This window comes from Aulonocara stuartgranti (assembly GCF_965226115.1).
Source record: "Aulonocara stuartgranti genome assembly, chromosome: 14".
NCBI lineage: Eukaryota > Metazoa > Chordata > Actinopteri > Cichliformes > Cichlidae > Aulonocara > Aulonocara stuartgranti.
The window spans coordinates 25786446-25797767 of NC_138950.1; the positions used below are offsets into that span (position 1 = coordinate 25786446).

Consider the following 11322-nt stretch of genomic DNA (forward strand, 5'->3'; position numbering starts at 1 on the left):
AACAAATGACCGTAATTTCCTAACCGTAGGGGCTAGAACGGTCATTCTTACACCGTTTTGTTCAGAAGAGATGGGGGAATCTTCAAGTGTTGACAATTTAATATTAAAATATGAATTTTTAGAGATATATGACATGGATGACTTGTTGACTTAGAAGCCACGAATTCCCCAATATGCAAATTTGAATGCCTGAGACCACATATGTGATTGGCTGGCTGGGAAGCCGTGCAGGCCCTGATTTGTGGATTTGAATTCCTCAGCCCTCAGATATGATTGGCTGGCTTAGAAGCCACGAAGGCCCCAATATGCAAATTTGAATGCCTCAGGACACTTATTTGATTGGCTGGGAAACTGTGCAGGCCCTGATTTGAAAATTTGAATGTCTCAGTCCTCACAGAGGATTGGCTGCCTGGGGACCTGGCAGAAATATATAGAAATACTATTATTAAGCATAAATACTACATTTAGTAGAAATACTATGTTTTAGCACAAATACTATAAAAAGAAGAAAAACTATAATTTAGCAGAAATACTATATTAAGCACAAATCCTATAAAAAGCAGAAATACTATAATTTAGAACAAATAGTATAAAAAGCAGAAATACTATAATTTAGCAGAAATACTATGTTAGGCACAAATCCTATAAAAAGCAGAAATACTATAATTTAGCAGAAATACTATGTTAGGCACAAATCCTATAAAAAGCAGAAATACTATAATTTAGCAGAAATACTATATTAGGCATAAATCCTATGAAAAGCAGAAATAGTATGATTTAGCAGAAATACTGTATTTAGCACAAGTACCGAAAAGTACCAGAAATACTATGATTTAGCAGAATAGTAATAACTTATTGAAACACAAATGCACAGAGGGACACACAAACACAGGCTCTAATCCAGTCAACCAGTCTAACTATGTTCAATTTAAATCCTACAATGACATGCTGCCAAATAAGGGCAGGGTCCTCTCTCTCCCACTAAACAAACACACACACACACACACACACACACACACACACACACACACACACACACACACACAGGGAGAGAGGACTAAGTTTCTAGGTCAGCCTGGGAGCTGCTGAATTTGAATCCACCAATCAGAGAGGCTGTTTACGTTTTCCCGCCAAAACAGGTGCATCTTTTTACACACGCAGCACAGAGACATAGACCTGCTTCTGTCGGTTTATTTCACATAGTGAGGATTCCCCTCAAACAAATGACCATAATTTCCTAACCATAGGGGCTAGAGCGGTCATTCTTACACCGTTTTGTTCAGAAGAGATGGGGGAATCTTCAAGTGTTGACAATTTATCATTAAAATATGAATTTTTAGAGATATATGACATGGATGACTTGTTGACTTAGAAGCCACGAATTCCCCAATATGCAAATTTGAATACCTGGAGCCCACATACATGATTGGCTGGCTGGGAAGCTGTGCAGGCCCTGATTTGTGGATTTGAATTCCTCAGCCCTCAGATATGATTGGCTGGCTTAGAAGCCATGAAGGCCCCAATATGCAAATTTGAATGCCTCAGGACACATATATGATTGGCTGGGAAGCCGTGCAGGCCCTGATTTGAAAATTTGAATGTCTCAGTCCTCACAGAAGATTGGCTGCCTGGGTACCTGGCAGAAATATATAGAAATATATAGAAATACTATGATTAAGCATAAATACTACATTTAGTAGAAATACTATGTTTTAGCACAAATACTATAAAAAGCAGAAATACTATAATTTAGCAGAAATACTATATTAAGCACAAATCCTATAAAAAGCAGAAATAGGATGATTAAGCATAAACACTACATTTAGTAGAAATATTATGTTTGAGCAAAAATCCTATAAAAAGCAGAAATACTATATTAGGCACAAATCCCATAAAAAGCAGAAATAGTATGATTAAGCATAAATACTACATTTAGTAGAAATACTATGTTTTAGCACAAATAGTATAAAAAGCAGAAATATTGTAATTTAGCAGAAATACTATATTAGGCACAAATCTTATAAAATAGCAGAAATAGTATGATTTAGCACAATAGTAATCAGTTAAACAGAAAAATTGGAAAAGCAAAATGGACAGCTGAAAAAATGCTGAACATGCTGAGGGTCCCTCAAATATACTTGTTAAATGAAAAAATCAGCAAAAAAATGCACAGGGAGAGAGAAGTAAGTTTCTAGGTCAGCCTGGGAGCTGCTGAATTTGAATCCACCAATCAGAGAGCCTGTGTACTTTTTCCCGCCAAAACATGTGCCTCTTTTTACACACGCAGCACAGAGAGGCACAGGATTATTGCAGCCTATTTCTCATAGTGAGGACTCCCCTCAAACAAATGACCATAATTCCCAAACCGTAGGGGCTAGAGCGGTCATTCTTACACCGTTTTGTTCAGAAGAGATGGGGGAATCTTCCAGTGTTTACAATTTATCATTAAAATATGAATTATTAAAGATATTTGACTTGTAATGCACCATAACTGAGTAGAGCGAAGCAAAAACTGCCTTGACTTGCCCTCAAACAACGCTTTGTAACTCGAAATCTATTTGGAGTATCGATATCATTCTTTCACCGTAAGAGACAGCAGGCTTTGGTGAACAGTCATGGAAATTTTCAGGTCTCTGTGGAAATCCAACAAAAAGTTATGACGAGAGAAAAAAGTGGTTCATTTCCAGAGTTTTAAATCTGAAGAAATCTGAGCGAAGGACGAACTTCCTACCCTCAAACAAGTCCAACTCATTTCAGAACGGTAATAGGTGAGAAAGAAATTCTTGAATTGTGAGCGTCAGGGGTGTCTGAAGATATTCGGGGACAAGCCTCATGTCTTAAAGTCGCTTCGTTAAGGAGATATGACGATTCGAATATGCCTCTCATTACAGAAATCCAGCGGTGATTTTGAACAAGCTCTCCATTCACTTTATATGGAGAGTTTTCTGACATTGTGTTGGTCTGAGGAGATTTGCGAAAATTCTATAAATCCCACAACAATGATAGTGACATTTTCTGAAAGCCAGCAAAAATACCTACGTTTTGATGTATAATTTGTGGAAGTTGAGTGAAAATTGAGCAAGTAGCAAGAAGTTGTTCGGACATGAAGTGAAAATTGCAAAACCTTCAGTGGCACACTGGAAGCCAAGAGCATAGCAACCATAACAACGCATGTATTTTGTGAAAAATCACAATTTTGCAACTCAAAACTTTAAGAGGCATAAAAGTAAAACAGTAAAACATTTGAAAAAGCTGAATCATACCTGAATAGCCCAATAATTTGTGAACATTTTAAAGTTTGAATGGTTGTTCTAGGCGAAAGTATGAGGAAGTAGTTAAGTTTCAAAAACAAGCAAAATTTAGCAGAATTTTGGAAGTTTTCCATTCATTTCAATGGGACAAATTAAAGGAAAAAAGTGGAATATTTTAAAAAGTATAATAGCAAAAAATAGCAAAAATCATAGCGATGTTTAGCAGAAATAGCAGAATAGTATAAAATTTGAACGGTGAAAATAGCATAAAAATTGTGGAAGTAGTTAAGTGCCAAAGAAAGCAGAAAAAGTGGCAACTAGAATAATAATAATAAAAATAATAATAAAGAATAAAGAGAAACAGGAACTCAATAGTGTGGATGCTTAAAGCATCCACACAATAATAAAGAATAAAGAGAAACAGGAACTCAATAGTGTGGATGCTTAAAGCATCCACACAATAAAGAATAAAGAGAAACAGGAACTCAATAGTGTGGATGCTTAAAGCATCCACACAATAATAAAGAATAAAGAGAAACAGGAACTCAATAGTGTGGATGCTTAAAGCATCCACACAATTATAGTTATATATTGGACATGGACATAATTACTAGACTCTCAGCTTTCCTTTGACTGCATCCATATTTAAATTAGATCAAGGGTTTAGGAGTTTCAGCTCCTTAACATGTGTCACTTTTTAAAGGGACCAAAAGGTAATTGATTCAAAGGCTATTTCATGGACAGCTGTGGGCAATTCCTTCATTGTATCACTATCAATTGAGCAGATAAAAGACCTGGGCTTGATTTGAGGTGTCGTGCTTTCATCAGGAACATTTTGCTTTGAACAGACAACGTGCAGTCAAAGGAGCTAAAAGCTATCCTTAAGCTGCAAAAACAGAAAAAAAAAAGATCTGAGAAATTGCTACAATAATAGTAGTGGCAAAATCTACAGTTTGGTACATCCTGAGAAAGAAAGAAAGAAAGAAAGAAAGAGAGAGAGAGAGAGAGAGAGAGAGAGCGAGCGTGAACTCAGCAATGCAAAAAAAACCTGGACGTCCACAGAAGACAACAGTGATGGATGATTGCAGAATCATTTATATGGTGATGAGAAACCTCTTTACAACAGCCAGCCAGGTGAACAACACTCTCCAGGACGTAGGCGTATCATTATCCAAGTCTACCATAAAGTGGAGACTGAATGAACGTAAATACAGAGGGTTCACTATAATCTGCAAGCCACTCATAAGCCTCAAGAATAAAAAAGGTAGATCAGTCTTTGAACTGTCAACCTCTACCAGAGTGAAGTAAGAAAACAGTATGGAGAATGCGTGGAACAGCTCGTGATCCAAAGCATACCACATCATCTGTAAAACCGCGGAGGCAGTGTGATGGCCTGGTTGTGCATGGCTGCCAGTGGCACTGGGACACTAGTGTTTATTGATGATGTGACACAGGACAGAAGCAGCCGAATGAATTCTGAGGTGTTCAGAGACATACTGTCTGCTCAAGTCCAGCTAAATGCAGTCAGATTGGACAGTGTTTCATAATACAGATGGACAATGACACAAAATATACAGCCAAAGCAACCCAGGAGTTTTAAGCAAAGAGGTTGTATTCTTGTATGGCCAAGTCAGTCACCTGATCTTAACCCAACTAAGCATGCATTTCACTTGTTAAAACTTTGGACAGAAAGGCCAACAAACAAACAGCAACTGAAAGCCGCTGCAGTGAAGGCCTGGCAGAGCATTAAAAAGGAGGAAACCCAACACGTTGTGATGTCCATGAGTTCAAGACTTCAGGCTGTCATTGCCAGCAAAGGGTTTTCAACCAAGTATTAGAAATAAACACTTTATTTTCAGTTATTTAATTTGTCCAAGTACTTTTGTTCCCCTGAAATGACGGTATTGCGTTAAAAAAATGCTTTAGTTTCTGAAAGTTTTATTCAATCTTTTTGCTTAACACACTGAATTAAAGCTACATCTGAGTTGTTTCATTTAAAATTCATTGTAATGTACAAAACCAAAATTATTTTAAAAAGTCTCTGTCCAAGGTAAGTCCAGCTTTAAATGTTTAATCTTCAGTTGAAACACATTGTGAAGACATCCCACTATATGAGCTGCAATAGTTTAAGCAACAGTGAAATATTAAATTATGAAGAAAAAGTGCTTTAGGATCATTTATGTTGCATTTTTATTTGAACTGTACACAGCCACATAACAGCATCACAGGCAAAATCTTTGTGTATTTTTTAAGTTGTTTCTGTTAAAAGAAATGTTCAGTTTGAACTTGAAAGTAAAAGCAAAACTCACAGAAGACTCATCAGAGGAGACGATCCATCCCTAATCTACAAAGGTCGTTATAGTCAAGTCATCTTCTTCTCATCACTGCTTAATCACCTTGGTTTCCGCTGCATGACTGTCTCAGTCATGCAGCTGAGCTTTGTATCGCTACAATCTGTCAGCCCTCTAACGACCCTCCCCCTTTCTGTCCGCCCACCGTCTCATCAGCGGTCTCCCGTTCGAAGCGCCCGTCCAAATAGGTTAAGCCAGTTCAAGGTGTCCTGATGCCAATTTCACAGCTGACACGCTCTTTTAATGTCATTCATGGACCTTCAGCACAGCGGCTTCTCCCCCATCACCACCCCGCCTTTCTGTTCTTTGTCACCATATTTGACTGCGCTGTGACTGTAGTTAGAGAAGATCAATCAGTATAACGCTTCTAGATTATCTTTCCTATTCAAATGCGAGCTTTCACCGCCCTTTCCTCTATGAAAAATGGTCACTGGATTTCGACTATGAACTTGTTATGTCATTATGCCATTTCGTTGGTCAGATACTGTTGCAGCATCTTGGCAACTTCCTTCAAATGACCTCTCACCAGCAGTCACGTCAGGTCCAGAATGTGATGAACTAAGCCTGTCCATTGTCGATTCAGCTTCCTTATTAAAGCAGTTTATTGAGGTTCAGCAAAAAAAGTCATAAACATATGCACCAACAGCAGAAAAATCAGACAAAGAGGGACTAACTTTGGTTCTTGTGGTTCTCCAGTGTATTCTGGAGGTGAGTTTGGCAGGTTAAGAGGGAGAATACATGCTCATAATTCATTAGTACAGCCATGATTCAGTTTTTCATTTCTAAGGACATACTGTCCTGAAGAAGAAGGAGAAGAAGAAGAAAAAATCCAAATGGCAAAATTATTTTAGTGCAGTGTCCATAATTACCTGAACCACAAAGTCTAAAAGCTTGTTAGAAGTTACATTTTTATTTTTATTAAGCGTTACATTGCATCACATGCTTTTATTTATTCTATTTCTGTTTCTGTTGCTCTGCACAGACCTCTTTCTGAAAGAGGCGGGTGTAGCTGCAGCTCCAGTTTGATTTAAAGTTGCACATGCTGAAACCGAGCTCAAAACTGTGCAGGCGTGGAAGAAATAATGAGCTGTGTGTTATTTTAAGCTGAAACATATACACTCTGGGGACATGTGGTACTTGCATTAACTGGTTAAAAAGGGGTATAATGTGGAGCCTTTAGTAACTGTAAAAAAGTGATATTCAAACAATAGCATTGCAGATGCTGTGGCCTCTTTAGCGTGTCACTCTGTGGCTGGAGCAGTATGGAGATCAAGCCAGCAATAACTGCATAATCTTCTCCTATTCGGCTTGAATCTCTCCCCTCTCGCTGCTTTGCTTTGTTTTTTTCTTTCTTGCCCGTCCCCTGAACTCTGTCTCTATTCCTTTATGTTGTCTGTTTCTGTGTCCCGGACTCTCCTTGTCTCCCTCCCCCTCCTGTCTGTCTGTGGCTTTGTTGCAGCTGACCAGGAGAAGAGGGAAAGGTCACACTGTGTCTGAGGGATCAAATGGCTAACCTTTAACCCCCCCCACTAACCACTGAAGTCACACAACAGAGAGAACACACACCACATGCAACGTTGCGTGTGCAAACATGCACTCCACAGTAGATCTGCATCACTAAATACAGTATGTATATGCTGATGAGGGTCTTAAACTGTATTTTATGTGCATTTGAGTGTGTGTGTGTGTTGCCAGTGGAATGTGGTTTACTGTGTAAGATTAAAAGCAGGGGCTCTGTAAGTTTGCGTGTGACTTCTTTCTAATAGCCCTGTAATCCTGCTCTCACTAGGAGCCCCTAATGATTGCAGCTAGACTGGCATGCATGACATCACACACACGCACACGCGCACGTTTACATGATCTAACACATGGCTGCATATAAACATACAGGATGGAGACTCACATACACACACTTAGGAAGTGGCCCAACGTGTGCAAACAGTTTCACACACACACACACACACTCTCACAATAATAGCGTGAGGTGCGACACAGCACACAAAGCTGGAAAAGTGTGTCACAGGCATCTGTTAACACGTGTACATATGCTGACAATTGTAGACAGATAATTATATATAAAATATGAATGTGAAAAGCCGGTATACACGCATTTACTGTATGTCCTCCATGATGGGCCTGTCTGAGAAGCAGATGTGGATGTACACCCTGGGGCCAGGGCAGTATTTACACACAGAGACAATCTCACAGTCACATTCTCAAGTCAAGAAGTGCGTTTATGTTTCACGCACACACACACACGCACACACACACACACACACACTTTAAAAACACACGTGAGTGTTTGATGTATAGTGTGGCCAGTGAGAATATTAAAGGCTTAAAATTTACATCCAATGCTTACTCAGACAAATCTGAAAGCAACATATTTCATTTTATTCTGGATTAAATTCATTCATCTTCAGGGTGCCTAAATCATCGGTTTTATCTGACACGCCTGTGAAAGCATTAGCATTTAAGAGTCCAGACACAAACACAGGAGCAGCGCATTTTTGCTTAGCCTAGCTCCGAGATGTAGTTGATTGACCCATTTCGGTTCTTCACATTTGTTTCAGTTTTTAGTGCTGTTAGCAAACTGATGAACCTCATCACACTGATAAAAGTAACAAAAACAAGTAAAAGATTTAACAATTTTTTTCAAACAAATGTAAATTTATAATCAATACCTCCCAATGGCTTAATTTATCAGACTTTAGGTGGATATTAGTGTGTCTCTGTTTTTATTATTCCTTGTATGAATGCTCTTAAGCAACTGCACATCTACCAAATACCACACAGTCAGCTAGCTGTCTGTGCACTGCCCTGGTTTTGTAAATATTGGAATAAAAGCACTGTTTTGCAGCCAGTCTGCGACAGTGGTATTCCTGCTTACACACAGGCCTGGGGAGAAGGTAGACTGGGCAAACAAAACACTGCATCTAAGAGTGAAAGTGAATGTGGTGCATGCTAACATGCTAAACAACACAATATAAACACATTGCAAGGAGAAATAAACAGACCAGATGGCCAGTAGAGCAAAATCTGAAAAAGAAGGATGCCTCACTCAACCTTTAAAGTGTTATTTTCTTCATGCAAGTCAAGTAGCCTTTTTTTAGCCTTAAAATTCATAATTAGAGTGTAAAAAATCCATTATGGAAGCTGTGCAGTCTATACATCACCCCGCTCTTGTGCTAAAAGCATGTGGGAGTGATTGCCGTAAGATTTGTGTGGTGTTAATTGTTTTGAGTCCACACAGACTGCTTACAAAGATCCGCCTTTTAGTATCTGTTAAATTTTGGTGATTAGGTTTGTCACTTCACCATTTTTGGGCTGCAAGCAACACGTGTGTGTTATCAAACAGCAGATGGCCATAATGATGCAAACCATTGAAATGGCACATGCTTGTAATTAAATGAGCCAATAAGCAGTCTTTATTGCCATGTGCCATATTGGTGGGAAATGCGTGTAAAATTAGGACAAAGCTATGGAGGGCTTTAAAAGAATGCCTATTTAATTTTTAAATGTTTGCCTGTGAGTTAAACCCAGCCCTTTACTTCCTGTTCCTGGGGCCCTGGTGCGTTGTGCATCCTGTGTAGTGAAAAGGTGATTTTTGCACTGGTTTGTCTCATTTACACACACCATAGCTCAAAAGTTTGCACATTAGTCAGGTAGAAGCCGGATGCCTAATGCAGCTTGGGATATTTGGTGAGGAGGTGAATGCAGTAAGCATGTTTTACAGAAAAATAAAACTTGCACAGGGCCCTGGTTAATCACTTTATCCATATTTGCCATTTATGGTCTCAAACAGTCACAACCCCTCCTTTAAACTGTAAATATTTAGCCATTTTTGCCAGTCATGCAGAGATTTAACAAATGAAGTACAGAGTGTATTTTATTTGTTAAATCTCTGCATGACTGAGTCAGCTTTGAACTACTGCTTTGAACTTGAGCTAAGCTTGGTTCAAAGCTGATTAGCTCATAAAAAATAGGTTAATATTAATATGTGTGCATGAGAAACTGAAACAGAGGTGAATTGTTCCTTCTTTATTTGAAAATAAAACAAAAGTTGTTGATGAGATCCTCTGAACGATTCATTTTTTGTTCATATCCAGGTAACGTTACTCGAGGACACAGTAAGGCGGGAGTGTCAAGAGAGGGAAGAGCTAACTGCTGCGCTGTCTCAGGCTCGCCAGGAGCTCCTCGGGCTGCGATCCCAGGCATCTCATCAGGACACCTTAAAGCTTTCACTTCCAGACCACTTGGAGAGACACACACCAACAGGGAACAAAAATGTACACAAACACGGTCAAGCCCGGGCACCGCTCACTCGCTCTTTGGCCTCCCCAAGCAGACTCCGGCCTTCGCCCGCCTGCACAGACAAAGGCAGAGGCCAGGGCACGGGTGGAGAACAAGTGGGATTGGGGAATTTGGAGTCCTGGAGCAGTGGGAGAGTGCTAGGTGGAGAAAAACAGAAAGAGGTGACACTGCCCAAACTGAAAACAAGCTACACAGTGAGTGAAGTCAAACGTAAGGTCAATTTAGTGATGGAGAGGAAGGAGACGCTCTGAAAAGCAAGCCAAACAGGCCTGTACGTGTGTTAATCAGTTACTGAACGAAGCAGATATCAATAGTAGTTTAATTATGTTTTTTACATTCGTTTTAATAGCATCTTATTTTTCTTTTAAACTAATTATCTGACTGACTACTTTAAAAGTTGCACACACACACACTCAGATAAGGCACTGCGCCTGAGTCCTTGTTTGCACACTAGTAAACTCTCAGTACACACACTCAGCAACAGATATGCACTTGTTTTCTCACAACCTGACTCACGCAGACTCACTGGCACGCACAGGATTTCACAAACAACGCACACTCAAATACACACACACACACAGCTTTAAGGAGCATGACAGCATGTCCCTTGCCACCCGTGGACACAAACAAAAGGCAGGCAAACACAAAAGAAACTGTATGGTAAGCATCCCCAGACACACAAACACACACACACACACACACACGCACACACATGCACACAACAACAATTACCCAGCCTTCTCCCCTGAGGCTTTGTGTGTTATTGACATCATTCACTCTGTGGAAGGTCTTTCCATCCCCTCCTCCTCCTCTCTTTTCCTCTTCCCCTACATTTGGGATAAATTGGCATGATGGGAGAGATGTGTGTGTGTGTGTGTGTGTGTGTGTGTGTGTGTGTGTGTGTGTGTGTGTGTGTGTGTGTGTGGCATGGAACTATTTTCCCTGCTTACTGGCACACATGCACACAAGCCTTCGCTCACCCCGTGTCCCTCTTTCCAATCCATCTGCGAGACAATGCACACGTGCACTTCATTCACTTAAAAAAGGTGGGGGGGAAAAATTATTATATCCTGCCAACATTTCCTGTTTGCCAGAACACACACATATGGTTTATCTGCTAAAAAACCTTTGTCGGCGTGGAGAGGATGTTCTCAAACAAAGACTGTGTGCCAGTAAAACCTGCACATATGTTCTTCGAAGGGTTAATAAGACATTTACCACAACACGTAAAGGGGGGAAAGTTTACCTCAAGTTGACTGTCATCATTGTAGTAATAAATTTGCTACTGGTTAATTGCATTTTTCAATTAGGTTGTCACTTACTTCAGAGGCTTCCACTTGCTGTAAGCTTTGGTGATTCTATTGACTTCCTTATAATAAAAACAACAAGATACTGGTTCTTAGTGT

At 39.7% G+C, this 11322-nt stretch overlaps 1 protein-coding gene across 3 annotated transcripts in view; it reads left to right on the forward strand.

The window, feature by feature from the left end:
* Positions 1 to 11322, forward strand: part of lekr1 (Leucine-, glutamate- and lysine-rich protein 1) — a 195063-nt gene extending 183741 nt beyond the window's left edge. For 2 of the 3 annotated variants that reach the window (XM_082501792.1, XM_082501791.1), the window contains one exon: positions 9712 to 11322. In XM_082501792.1, the coding sequence (XP_082357918.1) occupies positions 9712 to 10167 (456 nt within the window). In that variant the 3' untranslated portion in view covers positions 10168 to 11322. Of the gene's footprint in view, positions 1 to 7061; positions 7229 to 9711 lie in introns of all 3 variants that reach the window. The other variant, XR_014270618.1, reaches the window with a different exon arrangement.